The 19102-nt window shown below is 50.1% G+C and overlaps 1 protein-coding gene across 9 annotated transcripts in view; it reads right to left on the reverse strand.

Moving 5' to 3' along the window:
• ZC3H3 (zinc finger CCCH-type containing 3) overlaps window positions 1–19102 on the reverse strand; it is a 138599-nt gene that overhangs the window by 69620 nt on the left and 49877 nt on the right. For all 9 annotated transcript variants that reach the window (XM_050709035.1, XM_050709038.1, XM_035566402.2 and 6 more), the window contains one exon: window positions 11232–11379. In XM_050709035.1, coding sequence (XP_050564992.1) covers window positions 11232–11379 — 148 coding nt within the window. The remainder of the gene's footprint in view (window positions 1–11231; window positions 11380–19102) is intronic.

Below are 19102 nucleotides of genomic sequence, written 5' to 3' on the forward strand. Positions count from 1 at the left end.
GGACTTGTGATTAATGTGGCTGCAGAAAGAGAAGCTCCGGGGGTCCTTGCGGCCCGGGGCTTTCCAGCACAGCCTTTTCCAGCCCTGCAGCATCGGCTCGGGGGCACGGCACGGCGCATCCCTCGGCGGTCACCGAACCACGAGCGGCTTTCCAGCCCCGTTGGGGAGCGCATTTATTTCTCACGCCGGGACGAAGCAGATGGAGCCATCCTTCGGCCCGAAAGAGAGCTCGACGTCTGCTCAGCCTGGAAAGAATTAATCAGCCACAAACGAAGCTCGAGCGCCTGCCAAGCGAAGCGACCTCTGTGCCCCCGCAAAACCGCTTCGCCCTCTCCTTTCCCCGGGTCCCAAGGCGGGCGCGGGCGCGCGGCGCGGGGCAGCCCAGCTGCCGGCAGCATTTGGCCGCGGCTCAGCGCAGGAGCTAACGAAAAGCGATCGGGGTCAGAGCCGCGGAGCACGGAGCTGCCACTCAGCACAACGCGGAGCTCTTCTGCTTTCTGCCTGCGGGGTTTGGTTTTTTTTGTTTCCATCCCAACTTTCGCGGCAGCGCTCGGCACGGCGAAAACTTCTCGCGGCGAGCTAAGGGGCTGGAGGAGTTACAGGTTTGTAGCAAAAACCGTTCGGGGAAAAGGGAAGGGAAAGAAAAAAAAAAAAAAAATAAAAAAGCCCTGCCATTCCTAATCTCCTAGGAGGGCAGAAATTTAGAAATTAAATCCACCGCTCGTGCAGCTGTCACTGGCAGGTGAAAAAGCAGTGACACTTGAAAATGCCCAGCGCCAGAAAAAATATCCTCCAACTGCTCCGCCGTTAGGTGGGATTTACCAGCCCGGGAAAAACCGCTTCCAGAGGTTAAGAACTGCTTCAAAATGAGCTGCAAATACCGAGCGTGTGCAATTTTGCAAACTATATCCCCAAGCAGATTTCATCTTTCCAGGACTGCTTGCTTGCTGCTGAAGCCTGGGCTAAAAAGGGTGAACGCTGTAAAAAGGCTCCTATCGTGTAAGAATTTATTTCTTTTTTTTTTTAAGAGGCGCAGCTGGCAGCTGGGGATTTGGATGGACGAAAGGAACAGCGATATCAGGAACCTCACGGCCCCATGAGATATTTTATCCCGGAGTGTCCAGGAAAAAAACAGATGCCCCAGGGCCAAAGGGGTTTGGAGACCTGCTCCACTCCCCAGGGTCACCACGCTCGGTCCCGGTGTGACAAACGAAGAGCAATGGCAAGCCCCAGCCTCCTGAATGCCACACGCGCCATCACTTTTAGGGTGCTCCAGAGGCAACCCAGAGGACCCTGCCCTGCAGAGGAAGAGCAAACCTTCCCGAAAGCCACCAGAGAGGAAGATGCGGGTGCCGGCCCATCTCAGGGTCCCAGCACCTGGAAACGGGCTCCCGAAATCGGATGATCCGGCCCCGATCCGAAACTGCTGACCCGCAGCTCAAAATCCTCCACTTTTAATCCGCGTAAACCTCCTTGTTCGGGATATCCTGCTTTTCTCCGATAGCTGAAAGCTGCCTGAAAGCAAGGAGAGGCGATGACAAAAGAGAAGGAAGAAATCCTGCCTAATGAATCACCACTCATCAGCAAATCCTCCGGCAACCGTGCGTGCGCTCTCTGCCCGTTATAAACCCTAAGGAAAACATTTCAGCTTAATACCCAACGGGGTGGGAGACGTTGTGGATGAGCAGGGACCCGTTAAGAAGCAGCACGACCCCTTGTGAACACGCCTGCAGCGTTACACGACGGAGGCCATGCCCTCTGCAGCGCTTCCAGCCCCTGGGGCATCTTTTCACTCGGTGAAAAGAGCTGGGAAAGGTTGTGCCGTGCCTCCAAGCACGCACCCATTGCTCTGGAAGATGGTTTGAAAGCCCTAAAAACCCTGATTATTCCCATGTGGCTCCCCAGAAGGAGCCCTGCTTGCAGCCTTAGTGAGATTCGGAGTATTTCGCTCTTTTTTAGCTTGGTTTTCCATTGGGTTCATCCTTTTCTACATGACTTTTGGGTCAAAATAGCATCACACGTGCGGTATGGCTTTGCGTTTGGGCGGACCGATGTCCCGGTCACGTCTGTTCCACCTCAGGCACTGGGATTTGGGTGAACACGTGCAGCTGAAGCCACTTGAGAGGTGGGTGCACAGCCCTGGGGACCTGTTCTCCTCCTCTCTGCCTCCTTGGAGAGCCAACATCCACACCGCAAACGCACTTCATTTCAGCAAAACCTTTTGCTTTGTGTCACTCGGGACGTCTCAGGGCTTGAGAGCATCTTTGGGGGTCAGTTCCAGCCATGAGGGGCTGAGCCTGAGCTTCCAGACTTGCCCTGTGAAGGACCCCAAAGCAACCGGGATGCTCCATGCACGCACCTGACCTCCAAGCGCCGTCCTGAGCCAGCCTAAAATCCTGCTGGGGATGCCACCAGGGACAGCACCGAGGCTGCAGACTGCTATAGAACAGCACAAACTCTGCTTTTGGGGGGAAAAAAAGAAAAGGAAGAAGGAAGACACGTTACCCTTTTACACGTAACCCACGGTCCGGAGTGGCTGTGCATCCGTACGAGTCCCCTGCAGCTGAACCACGGCTTTCTGCACCTCCATCCCTACACCCAGAGAGCAAGAGGTATTCTGGGCTCCGGATCTGTGGCCACATTTAAGCAGCCAAAGAAGAAGCCTGGTCATCTCGAGGTGCGTTAAACCCACAGGATTTTATAGCTTTTAAGAAAAAAGTTATTTTCGGTACCTGTGCAGGAAACGCAAGGCGCTTCCCCTAAATAACACGGCGCGAGGGCTTCCAGCTGTACCCCGCTAGCTCAGAGAGGGAGGAAAATAAGCAGAAATTCTCCAGTTTTGGAGTCAAACAAGTGCCGCACCTCCTTTCTGTTCTCAAAATAAACCGCTGCATGCGATGAATCCACAAGATCTCCCCAAAAGATCAGGTCCCGGTTTCGGGATTTGCAGGCTGAGCAGGGAAGGATGTGCCCGGCGCAGGGCAGCTGGAGATCTCCTTTCTGCTTGTACCAGGCCCTGGGAGGATCTGCAAAAGGGGCTGATCCAAGATTAACACAATCCCGAGTAAATAACCCGTAATTGCCTCCCCAGGTTGGGAAGTGACACTTTCATTTTTAATAGAATCAATTCCAAACTCCCCTAACTCCATTAAGCAAAATTAAAAAAAGAAAATCCCATTATTCTTAAGCATTTCCATATGCATTTAAAGCTGGTCGTTAACCTCTGAGTCCCGCTTTTATTTTGTTTTCATTAGTTCCTCCGAAGTAGAGCTCAATTACTGCGGCCGTCCCCCCGAGGAGGAGAGCGCCGCCGCCGGCGGGCACCAGCACCAAGCGCTCTGAAACGCGGGGAGGGGAAGCAGGGGGAGATGCTCGACCCCACAGGGGCACGGGGTGTTCCTGCAGGATCTGGGGAGGTTCATCCAGGTGGAGGACAGGGCATGGGGACACACAGGACAGGGCACGGGGACACGGAGGACGAAGCAGGGACGGTGCCCGGGAGCGGCGCCGCCGCAGAGCCGCGCGGCTCGGAGCCAACGCGGGATGCTTGGCTGGGAAATCGGGGCGAGATGATCAGGCCCAGATGTCAGCTCTGTTTAGGGAGAGGGAAATAGAAGGAAAAAAAATAAAAAGGGGAAAAAAAGAGATTGAACGTTATAAAGCGTCTTTCTTTCTGCAAGGGGGGAGCGGGGAGAGCATGAAAGATTAATCCTGAGCTTTGCTGAGAAGAGGCGACATTGTTTTTTAAAGCCTCTAACTAGTCCCCAACAGAAACTGGATTACGTTAGGCCAGATGTCAGGACTTCTCCGAAACAATGCAGGGTTGTGTATCTCATACCATCCTCATTAAAAAGATTAAAAGTACTTCCCATAGAAAAAAAACACTTTTTCAGACGGAAGCCCCGGTTTCCTCCTGCCTGTAACGTCTCCAATCCGGGCAGATGAATTTCACTGTAATGAGATGTCAGTCTGGAGAATGGTTTAACATCCCTTCAAAAAAAATCTTATCCCTAAACCTCGTAAAACCACGTCGAGATTATTAAAAGAAAATTTACCACACAGACAAAAAATAAAATAAAATAAAATAAAACAAAATAGAAGCCGCCAATTCGCAGAATCCATGACACGGCCGTTTTTAAATGTGATGGAAAAGGCTTTCCAAGTTATCTGCTTAAACGCAGGCTTTCTGTTTACTTCTCACTTTCATGTCAAATGAATTTGGGGAGAAAAAAATTGACAGGAGCTTTAAGGACATTAGTCACATTTCAACTCCTTTTCAGCTTAACGCAGCGGAAGCCGGGGAGGACCGGAGCGAGACCGCTCGTCTTGATAAAAGGAAATTAACCCCGGTGCCACGGCCTCTGGCCGTCGGTTTATGATGTCCCTGGCCCTTCATGGCCAGACATCCACGAGCGATCGGAACCGCGGAGGCAAAAAAAAATCCCATCGGAGCATCCCCTGATGAGGCATCAAGATAAAAACCTCGGCGCCCCCCAGGTCGCTAAAGCAACGGGATAAAATACACAGAGCGAGGAGCAAAGGCAGCCTTTGCTGAGATCAAGATAAAAACCCAACAATCCCTGTCTCCTCGCAATATATGGTGGCTTCGATTAGAGCCTCTCCCCTGCAGCACTCAGCAATTAGCAGCGGCAGCCGCCGACGTTAACACTTTTCTCCGGATTCTCTGCGACTTTTGCCGTGACGTCCCGGCCCCGCAGAAATACGGCTTTGCTCTCTCCCCGTGCATTACAGCCCCGAACAGGGCTTGCAGCAGCTCTAAGCACACCCCAAGGCTCATTAACACGTCGTGATTTAATGAGCTTTCCTCCTGGCACACTGCACCAGCATCTCCGGACTGTCCTGGAGACGCCCGGAGCCTGGTACCGCGCGCGTTTTGGTGGAGAAACCCAAGGAAAATGCTCAGCTGTTCCCCATCTCCCATCCCCGCACGGCTGGGATGGAGATGTCAAGGTTTGCCCAGCACGAGGGTGTCAAAGAAAAGAGGGGAAGCCCTAAAAGACGTCGATTTATCTGCCAGGCTGAGCCCTGTGCAGCTCTCCAAAAAAAAAGTGCGCTGACTTCTCCTGGAGGTGCGTCGGAGCGAGCACCCAAGAGCAGCTCCTGCTTAGCAACACGGAGAAATAATTACGTGTAATTTATTTGCCTCTGGTTTCTCCGGGCTGTTTTTGAGATGGTGGGGTTGGGAATGGAGAGAGCGGGATCCAAGGGAATCTGCCTCTGCCTGTCCCAGCCCTGCGCACCTGGGGCGTCCACACCTCCTGCTATGAAACGCAGTTGGTTTTCAGGAAAACCTGTATAAAAACCCAAATGTCCAAGATAAAATCCCAAGATTCAAAGACCAAGACCACGCTTGCAAATGGCTTCTCCACCCCGTAACACCGCGTCGCTACTGGATTTTGCATTCTCATGGTTGGATCAGGAGTAGCGTTTTTACCAAGTCCTCTCCAACCAAGCGATCAGTTCAGGAACCCTCTGGTTTCTACACCCACCACCTCCCAGTGCTTTTCAAGAAGAGCTGTGAATCCCTCGAATTGAAGCAGCAGAATGAGCCAGGAGAGGTGTCTCCGTACATAATTAACGTAATTATAGGTAAACTCTGCTCTCAAAGCCTTAAATCTTAAAATCCTGCAAAGTGAACACCGTGAGGTGGTGACCTCCAAAGGAGGTTGGGCTCTTTACCCAGCAAGAACCCCGCAGGCAAAGCATAGACGAGGCCCACATCTCCCACTCACTCGCCCGTCCTTCAGCAAGGCACCACACATAGGGGATAGCACCCCAAAAAAGGGCTCAGCAGCGCAACATGGGACTGGGGGAGAAGGTGATGATGTTGCACGAGAGAGGAGGAAGGAACAGTGGCCTCCACATACCCTGACTTGATAAATTTGCTGGTCAGCAGAAGCTGGAGAGGCAATATTGGATCAACCGGACAATGAGTTGGGTTGAGCAACTGGTGGTGGATATCCAAACATCTTGGTGAAGAGAGCAAAAGAAGTCAGAAACCCAAAACTTGCCCACCACGAAAGAAAGGAAGGGATGAGACGGGGAGGTTGGCTCACCCATGCCACCTGGAGCACGGCATCCCAACCTCCTGAAAGGCCAGGGACTGGCAGATATAGGGCAGGTTTTCCTCCTCTCTGACCGTATCTCCACCCGCAGCCACACTACCTACCCCGTGACGGCAGGGCAGAAATCAAAAAAATCAAAATCAACTCAAAAGGCATCACCAGGGAAGCAGCACTGGCACCCAGTGCAGAGGTTGAGCACCCATTTCGCAGTTCTAACCACCTGCTGAAAGGTAAAACCCCAAAAGTTGCACGTGGTGAGGGCACGACTCGAGCCAAGGAGGCTCCTGTTCCAACCTGGTCCTTCCACATCGCTTCAGGCCAAGGAACAGAAAGAAAAGAAGAAAACAAAACCAAAATACACAAGCTTATCCTCTGCTGACGAGCCTTTTCTACTGAGCAGGCACTTTCCCTGACAAACGTTTTATTACCTTGTTCTTTACTTATTTATAACGCTGGAGGGTGAAGTTTGTCCCTCAAGAGGAGCTGCAAAGTTTTCTGAAGGAAATATCTGAGCTTTCCCACCAGTGCCAGACAATATTTGCAGACAGGTTACTTTTCTTTTAAACACATGCATCATTATTTTCAGAGAAAACTGTTCAAAGTGGGTCAGCGCTTAAGTTGCCCGTAACTAGGATCTCTAAACACAACATCAGCCCATCTGCTCCCAAAAAATTATCTTAAATCTGGTTTGTCTCTCCGTAAATCAGTGAGTTGGGGTCTCCTTCTCCTGGTCAATAGTCTTGGGACAGTTCTTGGCCAAGCACACCACGTAGAACCAGGCTCGTCATCCCCTAGATGGGAATACGGGCATTTCCTACTGCTACCTTGGGTTGCTTGCTCAAGGATTTTGGCTTTCTCCGGCTGGCAAGACGACCGTCGCTTCCGTGGAGCAAGTGGATTTGCAGAGGAATATCTCCAACAGCCAGGAGCGTCCTCCTGCCGTCATCTTCATCCTCCAGCTCCAACCAAAATGCACCAGGGTGCAGCAGCCGGCCGCGAGGAAAGACACCCTACCTTCTCCTCTAGCAGTTTCCCCAATCCTACAGCACCCTCAAGCCCACGAGGCCTCTGGTTATCTCCCACCTGGACACCCCACCTGGGCAAAGCAGGCACAGTTTCGGCCCCGTGAGCCACAGAAGATGCCAGGAGCAGCATCTCGTCCAAGGAAGACACCGTAGAAGGGCTGAAGACGTTTCCAGGACCTGTGAACGCCGCCGTCACTCATCCATCCCGATTCCTCCGTGTCAAGCAGCTCAGCCCCCTCCTGGCCACGGAGATGTCCCTGCATGAGTTCCAAGCGATGGCCGATCGCCACGTCAATAGGAGAAAATGAAATTTAAGGCAAGCAAATCAGAGCCCTCCCGCGCTGCACTCCTGCAAAGCGCGGAGAGATAAGGGGGAGGAGTGAAAAGGAGGATCAATAAATCTTCACCTCATTCACAATGATCTGGAGCTCTTATTAAGTAAATTAATTTAAGTTAATTTAACTCGATCATGACTCCCGATCACAGTGATTTAGTGAGGGGGAAATTGCATTAGGAAAGGCCACACTCACTAGATAGAAGAACGGAAGAAAATTAGATCCACTTAGCAATGTGAATTAATATGGAAATAGCAGGTGTAAATTTAACCTTATCAAGAGAGCGAAAATTATCTTCATAAATTTGGAGAAATAGCCCCCAAGTTGCTTATAAATCTATTTAAAACAAAAATATTACTAAAAGTGGAGTAAAATTAATTTAAAATATACTCCCGTCTATCGCCTCCAGAAAAGTCAGCAGCGGGGCCAAGTTTAAGGCGACCCAGAGGTAAGGGGAGAAAGCAGCTCATCCCCGAGGGATCCACAGTGACTCTCCCCACACATCCATCTTCTCCTTTACCTGATAATTTGGGGCTTGTTGGCAAGCGGGGCACTGCCCCAGATGCTCCAGCAAAGGTTTTCTGGCTACGTACCCAAAAAGAGGAAGGAAATCTCCAAGACGCGGTTCACGAGATGGACAGAAACATGGTTTGCTACCTGAAGTCTATAAAGTATTAAATCAGAAAAGGTCACCGGCCACGTAAGACCCCTGCGTGTTGCTTTCGGAGCCCCAAAAACCTGGGATTCACAGCAGGAATCTCCCCATAGCCTCAGCTAGAAACGAGCTCGGGAGCAGCGCTCGAGCACGGCACCACCAGGCCTTTAATGCCGTGCTCCTGGCTTCAGGCCAGAAGGGCATTAAAAAGAAAAAAAAAAAAAAAAGTTGGCTGCTCGATCCGACACGCACCGAAACATGAAACAGGAGAGGTGACAAAGTCCGGGCTGCAAAAGAGCCTGGGGAGAGCTGCATGGTCCCCAGGGGGACGACGTGCGGGGATGCCCCGTGTTTCCTCCCCGTCCTGGTTTGACAAAACCATTGCTTTTTTTTTTTGGCAATAGCACAGCAAAGCGGCTGGAAAAGCAGCTCCCAGCCCCCTGGATCGTTCCCTTGCTACTTGTCCAAAGGGATGCTATGAGCACAAGGGAAAAAAAAAACACAAAAAAGTAGAGGAGAAGCATTTGCCATGTGCTTCCCCCCGCCAGGCGGGATGATGGATCGCACACACCGAAGGTACTAGGGAGACGGAGCAGGAGATTTATGGCTTCTTGAAAATATAATTGTTTTTAATTTGCTGATGGCATTTTATCAAGATTTGTCTGAAACAGCCGTAAGATCCAAAGCACGTTATTTAATGAAGTCGAAGACTAATACGGATAAAATTATCCTCCAAGTGGGAGCTCGCGGCCGATTGCAGCAGAACGACCGGGTTCCTCCTCTGCAAAGCGACGGCCTCGCAGCAAATGGGGCCAGACCCCAAAACCCCTGCTCCAAGCCCCCTCCCCTCCTACTGCCCCCAGCGTAATTATCTCATCATCATTAAACACATCCACGATGCAGTGAGGTTCACCTCGTCATGGGAGAGAAGAGGATACGATACCAAGACGACCCTCTGCGTGCCGATGCTCAAATGGGTTTTGGAGTCAGGCTCATGCATCGGAGGGTAAAGGTTTGGGCAATTTCACAATATGAGACCACGATACTCTACAGAAAGCCCCCCACGTTACAAAACCTCATCTTCCACTGGCTGTGAGCGATTGCAGAACTTAATCAGCACATCCCAGACACAAATTACCCTCCCAGCAATAAAATGGGGCAATGCCAGGGCGGGACGAGCCCAGCCTGGCTCACGTTTCTCTCTCCGGACCCCAGTTAGGGGCACATTACCTACAGAGAGACCCTAAAGCAGAAGTTTGGCCCGGATCCCTCACAGAAAGGTTCACAGAGATGGGAACTAGAAATAAAAATCCATCTTCTGCCAGCGCTTGCCGGGAGCGCGGGGATGGAGGAGAGCGGTGATTTTACTGCGAGCAGCTCTTTGCACCAAATTTCCCCTTATCGGACTTAAATAAAGAAGCAAGATTTGCTCAAAGTGGCTGGTTCAGGGCGAAAAAAGCAGCCACTTCCCAGGCAAACTGAGGCAGAGATGGGAAGGGCAAGACTGCAGGAGGAAACGGGAGATTACAAAGTGGAAAAACAAATCCTCACCTGCACACAAAGCAGCCAGGTACTGTAATTATCAGCAGCAAACTACGAGCCTCAGAGATTTGCATTGCAGTTTTTACCATAATAAAATTCACAGAACAAAAGACATACTTTAAATAATAATAAATAATAATATTTTTAAGGAGTTTCTATTTAGCCCAAAGAAGAAACACAAGAATTACATTATTTGGTGGTCTGGCTTTTCTATCACTGCCTGACAGCGGCGAGCAAGCGAGGAATTTATCTGTCAGGTAACAAGCACACACGTCTGCTAGCTTGATTCAACACAAATACAAGATGAGGGAGCAGGAAGAAGAGCACGTGGTTTGCCTGGGGAAAGGACAACACAAGGATTTGCCCCCAGGGACCTGAAAAAGAAGGTGGCACTTAGAAGCACAGCAGGAACTGTACCAAAAGAGGCAAAGGAGATGCTCTTGGAGGGGAGTAAGAGGAGACGTGTCGATCCCAGGACTGCAAAAAAGGGACTGGATGTGCAGGTATGAGTAGAAGGTAAAGAAAGAGGAGGAGGAGGTGGTGCAGGTAAGACTGAATGCAGAAAATTTGGGTAGAAGTCCCAGATTAGTCCCAACCAAACCCATGTTTTCCCCAGGAGAAGAAGCACTTTGAAACGGAGGTCAGTATAGTACAGAGCAGACCAGGAGCTTCCGAACTACAAGCTTTTGAAAGACCAAGAAAAAATATTAAATTTAATTTTAGATTTTTTTTTAAATAGTTTGAAAATAAACACGTCTTTTTTTTAAACCTCCCTCTTTTCCTGGAACTTTGCCTCGCCACCCTTGAGTCTCTCAAAACCAACCTTCCCTTCAGATACGAACGTTTGTCGAAGTCTATGCCAACTCTAACTAGAGCAGGGGAAAAATCAGGCAAAGCTAGGCTTTAAAAACAATCCCCACAATCTTTTGACTCTCCACAGCAGCCAGCACTCACCAGAAAAGCAGTCAGCCCCTGGAACATGGCGTGAAGACAAAGGAAATCACTTTTGGAGGAAACCACCCTGATGCCAAGCCATGTAGGTGTGCCAATGGAAGGGGACAAGCCACCGTGTCCCCCAGCTCCTTGGGTCTACCCAAGGCATGAACAACAGAACGGGCAGAGCAGAGCAGGCTCTCTTGTCCCAAAATATTGCCCCTGACAAAGGGAAACCTGCATTTCAGGAGGAGGAGGAGGAGGAGGAGGAGAACCCGTTCTCGTCTCAGGAGCAGCCACAACTGACCGTGTCCCATTAGCAGGACATGTCTCTCTCCAAACATGCAGTAAGTCTACTTAGCTCTGATAGTGAGAGCTGTGTGCGTTTACTCATCATCCTTACAGCTTATTTAACCACAATGAATTGAAAGAGGGAACGGATATGAAGGAGCAGGCTGTGGGAAGCCGTTTGCCACCAGCCCGGCTCAGGCTAACGTGATTACTAACACGATTTTACACTTTAAGTCAATAAACTCTGCATGGAAGCAGCTAAACAAATGGAGAAATTAAGTGATTCTTGCAAATAATGTGCAGCAGTAGTGGCATGGAGCGCTCACGGCTCACAGGTCCTGCATCCGAGGGGTGGCAGGATTACCTGGATGTCCCGAGACGCCTGGTCTTCCAGCTGGGGACAGGGCTGCTGAAGGACGAGGAGGGGAAGACCACGTTCTTCTTCACTATCCTGTAGCGCGTCTTTATCACCTTGTTGGCCGGGGGGCTCCTTGCGAAGAGCAAGCTGGCACCTGAGGGAAAGAGAAAGGGGAAAACGGGCTGAAATTCCCAGAAATTCACAGATGATGTCTCCCTTCGGAGCAAATTTCTGCACCGAAACCATCCCCATTTTGAGAACGTTTTGCGGGACGATCTACACACCAGCTTATCCCGCTGAACATTTCGCGCCATCACCGGTTGTGTGTCTGACTGGTTTTCTCCGCGTGGTGGCTGGGAATTTTTTTTTTTTTGCAGCTTTAAGGAAGGCATCTAATTGCCTGACTTTTATAACATACAGCCATAACTGCCCTGATAATTAAAGCTGACACTACATGCTGAGACTAAGTCTTCTGGTTTTAGAACTGATTTAAAGGGCTGGCTGTTTTTCTTGGAGATGCTCTCGTTAAAATTATTGCAGGGTTGAGAGGGGAAAAGCAGAAGCATTATTTTCCCTGAAAACGTTGTACCCATCCCCATGGCTGCCTTGGAGAAGAGCGGGGCCTCCTGGATAACCCGGTCCTCGCCGGGATGGTTAGATGAAGAAACAAAAAAAGAAAGGAAAAGGCATTTTGAAGTGGCTCTTGGCCCCCGGAGCAATCTGCAACTCCCCAGTTTAACACGGAGAATTATATTTTTATATACATATATATATTTTTTATATTTATAATTATACATTATATTGACAAAGCACCAGGATTTTTCATACCATGGCCAAGTGGCAGCCGGACACTGCCGGCTCCTCTCCCCTCGCTCTTGCTGCTCGCACAGATTTGCTTTCACATCCACAGCCAGGCACTAAAAATGTTAGCAGCCCAAAAAGCTAGGAAGTCAGCAGCGATGCCTTAAGGAGCTTCTGATGGTTTGGGTTAAAAATTAAACGAGATGTATTCAATAAAGACTCCCCGGGATTAGGAAAGGAGGATGACAAATTCCTTTTTTTTTTCTTTTTGTCCTAAAAGCTCTTCATTCCCCAGGTAGTTAGCCTTCCTTCACTGAGCCAGTCTCTAAATGTACGGGATTTGGGAGATGCTCGCAAGCAAACAAATATCAAAGATTAAAAAAAAAGCTAAAAAGCTCACGCAAGAGCAACCGGAGGAACTGCAAATGCCCACAGCTTTAAGGGGAAAGGAAGAAGAGAAAGGAAAGAACAAAAAGCAAAGTGACTTTCCACCACTATTTCTATGCTTTGGGACTTTTTCCGACAAAATTCTTCGGGGCAACGATTGCGCCATGGGTCTTTAAGGCCCTTTGCAATGTTTGAGCAATAATTGCAATTAGAATTGTATAAAACAACAGCAAAGTTGGACAAATTTGCTTCTGATAACTGTTTTTGGGATTGCTACATAAAACGGGAAGGGAAGGGAAGGGAAGGGAAGGGAAGGGAAGGGAAGGGAAGGGAAGGGAAGGGAAGGGAAGGGAAGGGAAGGGAAGGGAAGGGAAGGGAAGGGAAGGGAAGGGAAGGGAAGGGAAGGGAAGGGAAGGGAAGGGAAGGGAAGGGAAGGGAAGGGAAGGGAAGGGAAGGGAAGGGAAGGGAAGGGAAGGGAAGGGAAGGGAAGGGAAGGGAAGGGAAGGGAAGGGAAGGGAAGGGAAGGGAAGGGAAGGGAAGGGAAGGGAAGGGAAGGGAAGGGAAGGGAAGGGAAGGGAAGGGAAGGGAAGGGAAGGGAAGGGAAGGGAAGGGAAGGGAAGGGAAGGGAAGGGAAGGGAGCCACAATCCAGCAGCATCCCCAGACAGCACCAGCGCCCCCTCGCCTCCGCCGCTCCAACCTTACAAAATTACGAAGCTGGGAATTTGTCGATTGCATTATTAACTTGTTTATTTGCCCCTGCTCGGGCCACTAATCAGCCCAGAACCCAATCAAGCTCCCGCTGCCATCCCTCCCTGCCCAACGCTCACACGAGACGCTGAGGTCTCGAATTGTTGGGGGCACGCAGGCGTCCCCGGTGCCGGCACGCAGACGGGCTGGCACCTGGTCTAAACTCGATTCCCCAGCAGTAATTGGATGTTGTATTCATGCCGGAGCTGCTCTTCGGAAGCCGCCTGCCCACACGGCTCCAGCATTAAGCACCTCGTGAAAGCGGCTCTCCGAAGAGCTCGGTTTTCTATTATTACTTGCTAGCTGAGGGGTTTTGTGTAGATAATCATGTTATTTAGATAGGATGTTGGTTTAATTCCCTTCATTACAGGCTCCCAGGGTTGTAATTTTTTTTCTCCGCATGATGTATTCCCCGTGGCACATTTCACTCAAATCAAACACTTCAGGCTTTTATTACAAACAATACCCCGGCGTCCCCCGTTATCAGCCCGGCACACGCGCGCACGCTCCTCGCGGAGATCCAGAGGTCACTTCTAATGACTAATCGATCTCATTAGCTTTCCTAATTAAAAACTTTACTACCGCAATGGAAGACAAACTACAAAAAAAAAAAAAAAAAAAAAAAAAAAACTGCTTGCATCATATTTGAATGGGATATGAGCACCATTTATCAGGCCCGCGCCGCGCTGCTGAGGTTGGGGCTTTGCTCGGAGCCGCGCTTCCCCCGGGCACCGCTCGCTGGGGGCTCTGAAAAAACCTGGCCCGGGGACCCCAACGCCTCAAACCGACCTTCAGATGGGAAACCCAGGTCCAAAAAGCCTCCCCGAGGTGTGCCAGCACCAATCCTGCCTCTGAGCTGATGTGGTACAGGATCCAGCACACGCATCCTATAGGAAAGGGGCTGAATGCCGCAGGGTGATGTAGGGCATTATTTCAGCCTGTATTTTGCCCCAAGAGGGCAAAATACAGGAGCTGACAGAGCTCCTGTACATATAAATACATAAAAATACAAAAATACATAAATACATAAAAATACAGAGCTGACACCGCTTTAGGAAGGGGACACTTGAGGCAGGGAGAGCACCACAGCTCCTGGGATGCCTGCGGGAGAGCTGGAGACAACACGAGGTCCTGCTGCCTTCTGGTGGCCTTAAATCATCCCCACCCGGCTGTGCCCTGAGCTTTCACGGCCCCAAGCACCCCAAAGTGCCTCTTACTGCTATTCTGTGCCTCCCCCAAACCAAGGAAGTTTATAAAAGTGATAGCTTAAGCTTTATTTCTTGTTGGTTTTTTTTAATCCTCCCTCAATGAAAAATTAAGATCACTCGCAAGTAAGTTTCAACAAAAACGTAAAAGCTTTTGTAGAAACATAAAAACAAATGGAAAATCTGTTTTTGTAGAAACATATTTTTTCTTCCACAGCAAAAAAAAAAAAAAATGGGGGGGAACACTGACCTGCTGTTAATTACAACAAATCTCCTGCTCCTAGGGCTGCCATCAAATTGTAATCCTCCACATCTGCCAAAAAGACGAGTGAGAAGAAGGGGAAGAAGATATCGATGCCTGTTTCTTCATCCAACCAGGTCTTTCGATGAGCTTTCTGCCCCTTTTCCTGCTGTGGCTTTAAAGTAAACAATGGGAATTGCATCCCTTTGGGGGATATTCCACAAAAAGGGAAAATCTGCCCAACTTCTCCCTTGCTTTTCCCCTCCACATCAGTGGATAACCTCAGCACCCGGCCGAGCCCCGAGGCATCGGCAGAGCAAATCCTGCAAACCTACTGCTGGGAAAAAAGAGTTAAAAGAACAAGGATAAATTTCCAGGAGCACAGATTCCTAAATTCAAAGGGATATTGCTGCTTTCAGAGAAGGATTTGGGACAGGGAAAGCTTCCTGCTTGGGCACGAGACTTGTTCAGGCAGCAAAAGAAGGGAAAAATAAAAATAACAACGGGTGCTGCGGGCATGAAGCCACAGCTGAAAACCCACCTGGGTCCAGGTGAACTACAACAAAAGCAAAGCAGAGGCCAAAAACCTTGGATAAAACCGAATTGCTTCTCCAGAAACAGCCGTTAGGAAGAAAAATAAACAGCTAAGGACAACTGGCGCACAGGCATTTGCTCCGGATTTATTCGAAGCTCTGCTTTCCTCCTCTCCCAGGACTCAGCACACCTGGTGCCAGCGCCAACTATTCCCAGTTGCTCAAGGTGCTGCAAGAAATCACCCACGCGGGGCACGAGGGGATGCTCAGGATGGTGCTGGAACGAAGAGCAGCCCACGGAGGGCTTCAAAGAGCATTTTAACCCCAGGAGAGATCCCCAGCAGCTCCCCAGAGGGGCTGCAGAAGAAGCTGGTTTGTGCTGTAGGAAACACACCAGGAACGTGCGTCCTGCCCTGATTTTCGCAGGGTGCAGGATGGGTCCCGGACACGAGCACGGTGCCGAGCCCATGGCACCAGGCAACGCGAGGTGACGGAAGGTAACGGGCACCAAAACACCACGAAGGAGCCTGGGCTTTGGGTGCAGGATCTGTGATGCACTGCTCCTCAGCATGACAGCATGTGGAGAGAAGGGGGGAGCACATTTTGAGCTAAATTTCTCAGTGGGAGAACAAAACCAAAACGACAAAGACACCACATTGCCGTAGGGGCCGCAACAAAACTTTGCAAGACAGGTTGAGGATGATGCAGCATGATTTTTTTTTTTTCCTTTTCCATTTAACACAGGGAATTTTAAGGCATCACACCGTTTATACATGTTAAATATTCTGCTATTTTTAACTGGGCAGGAGCAAGAACTGGTGGTATAGGGAAAGGGACAGAAACACTTGCCCCCCTTTCACTGAGCATTGATTTCCTGCTCACAACCCCATCTGCTCAGCACCGAGGATGTCCCTGGCCCCAGCACCAGATGCTTCCCTGGGTGAGAAAGATCTGAGAAGGGGAGGAGATGCCCAACAGAGGAAAATATCGAGCCGAACGGAACGGCGGAGAGGAGACGGGATAAAACACGAGGGCAGCAGCTGGACTCGGGACCTGCCGTGGGAGCACGGAGCGTGTAATAGCAATTATGCTGAGTAATTTGCCAGAAAAAGGAAGGGTCCCAGCAGCTAAAAGCTGAGAGCCCCTAACAGGCAGAGTGGCTCTGCCTCCGATGGCCTTAAAAAAACAAAACAAACACAAAAACCCAACCCTGTGGGGCTCCAGAAGAGGTTGGGGACCTCCCCAACTCACCCTTCAAGAGTGATTTTAACTGGTTACATAAAAAATGACCTTCCCAGAAGGACAGATCTATACGGATCCGTGTGCACAAGGTTTCAGCACAGCCCTACACGCCTCTCTCCCCAGCTCACATCGTTCTGGTGTTTCGCAGGACACCGGGAACACCTGCACAAGGCCCGCCCGAGCCGCGCGGTCCCAACGCCTTTTGTTGTGCTTCCCAACTTGGCCAAGTCCCGCGCGTTAACAAAAGGCTTTGGGATTACTGTAATGCTGTTACGAATTGAGCGTGAAAGCAGACACCAGTATTAGGGGGTGATTATCACCGAGCGCGTTCAATATGTTCCCGCAGAATGGCACAGCAAGAGGTTAATTATATTGCTGCTGGAATCGGCTTCCAAAAGGACCATCCTTCGGTTTAAGAGGGGAATTGAATTTCCACACTTGTTCAGTACTGAGCTCTTTCGAGAGAGGCGGCTATTTATGCCGGGATGTAAACGATGGTTTATGATCACGCACTGCTGCTTAACAGCAAACAAATCCTATTGATCAAAAGTGCTCTACCTGCAACCCCAATGAGTGCTGCCGGGGCTGCGGCGCTCGCGGAGGACGAGAGGAGCACGGGCTTCGCAGCTGAAACGTTTCAGTGGGCTCCAAGAGCACTGCAATTTCTGCCTAGCACGGCAGCCACTGTCAGCTGGGCCCATGTGGGGAGTAAATACCAAATCTGCTTCCCTAATTCCTTGTATTGAACGGGCCGCAGGCAAGGATGAAGTCAACGGAAGCCATCGGGCACGACAACGCATGGGTACGGTGGCACTTGCTAGAAATCAACATTAAGGAAATTTTAGCATTAACATTTTAACAGGGAAGGTTTTAACACTCACAACTGCTATTAAAAGACTTGTGTGCATCTGTGTCTGCACCCGAATTTCCAGGTTAGAAGCAAAAAGATCTGAACTTTGTTTCCTGGAGATACGGCGTGGGAGCAAGGGGAAAGCATCACCCAGATTCAAGGGGAAAATAAAGTTGTCAAAAGCTCACCAAGCCCAAGTTCATTAAAAGAGTGCCCTGGGGAAACTATTTCATGCGGCATTTCTTGAAAAGAACCGTTTCTACATGGAAACACCACTGGATGTGGTTAAAGGACAACTTACACAAGTTACATCTCCGCTTGCCTTACACCAAGGAAGGACCCAAAGCCTCACGCCTGTGTTCTCATCAAACAGGCTCAAGGTCTCTGGGCACCAACTCACCTCCTCTTCCTTTGGAGATGGCAAATAAAGCAACCAAATCTTACCAAGCTCTCACAGAAAAGCTTATTTTCAGATTAGGACAACTTTGTTCTCTCCTTCGTCAGGCTGGCTGCTTCTCCTCCTCAAGCCATGGCTGTAATGACGCCCACCTACCTGCAGAAGGCTGCACAGCTCCAAGATATTTATTACTAAGTGCAAACAACCTGGAGAACAATCCCATTTTCCCAGCTACGGGGCAGAGACCAAACAATAACACTTCCCAAAACCAGCTTCAGGTAGGTGTTTTTCATCTAGGGTTTTTTTGGGCAACAGATGGCTCAGAGCACAGTGTACAGAGACAACGGGAACGGACTAAAACCTTTGCATGATGGGAACTGGAATTAAGTTTGATTGTAGGGTTTTTTCCAGATGTCAAGGCATGTCTAAGCATCCCAGGAGAGACACAGCTTACCTGCTTCTAGAGATGAAAAATGCGAGATTCAGTTCGAAACTATGATTCTTAAAAAACTCTCCATTTTCTTCTTTCTCCTAGCCAGACCGAGAGGCTCGGCCCCACAGACAGCTCTGAGGAGAGCCCAGTGGTCTCATAAACTTCCCCAGAGCAAAATCCCACACTGATCCTGCCACCTCCAGCTGGCTGTGGACCTAGGAGCAGGTGACAGACCCCTTGATGATGTCCACCAAAAGGCAGAAGCACAAGAGCTACTTCCAGCATCCCTCACCCGGTCCCAGCTCAGCTGCAGTTCTGTTAGTCCTCGCCTTCCCCTCCCAGCTGCCCTCTGAAGCTGCTTCTAGAGGACCGATATTTGCTTAATTCTTCCAAAAGCACCACCATTTCCCTTCATCGGGACCAAACACAAAGAAATTCGTACATTTCTCCAATTTCTCTAGTGTCTTCTCCATGAATTTTGACAGCCCGGGTGCCTCCGTATGGGCTCAGAGCCGCTCCCACCGTCAGGTGAGCCTGGGTAGGGTTTGTCCTGCAGGAATGTCAGTGCTGGAGAACAAGCTTCATTTTAATCACAGCACCTGGACCCTTCAGTAGCTCATCCCCATCTTCCCCATTCCCATCCAGTAGCCATCCCATCTGGAAAAGCTGGGGACGTCGCGGCAACAACACATCAGCAGCGAGCGTGACGGGAGGGAGCAGAACGAAAAGAAGTGGACGTGAAAATCAGAAAGCTCCGAGAAACTCCCTGGAAAAGTGCTGCTGGAAAAGGACACCAGGAACACCCGCCAGCCCCCGAGGGGCTGAGCACCTGCACTCCCCTTCCAGTCTCTGGCTGTGGCTGATGCTGAGCAAGTTCGCAAGAAGGCAACAACATCGTGCAGTGTTGGAAGTGCCGGGGATGCTTTCCTTCTGGATAATAAGGAACAGGACCGCAACGCCTTCTTGGCACAAAAAGTAAGGGAAAGGGAATCACCGTGCAGTCCTGGAAACTGGGAATCCTGCCTCCGCGGTGGAAAAAC

Source organism: Cygnus atratus, chromosome 2, assembly GCF_013377495.2.
Source record: "Cygnus atratus isolate AKBS03 ecotype Queensland, Australia chromosome 2, CAtr_DNAZoo_HiC_assembly, whole genome shotgun sequence".
Classification (NCBI taxonomy): Eukaryota; Metazoa; Chordata; class Aves; order Anseriformes; family Anatidae; genus Cygnus; species Cygnus atratus.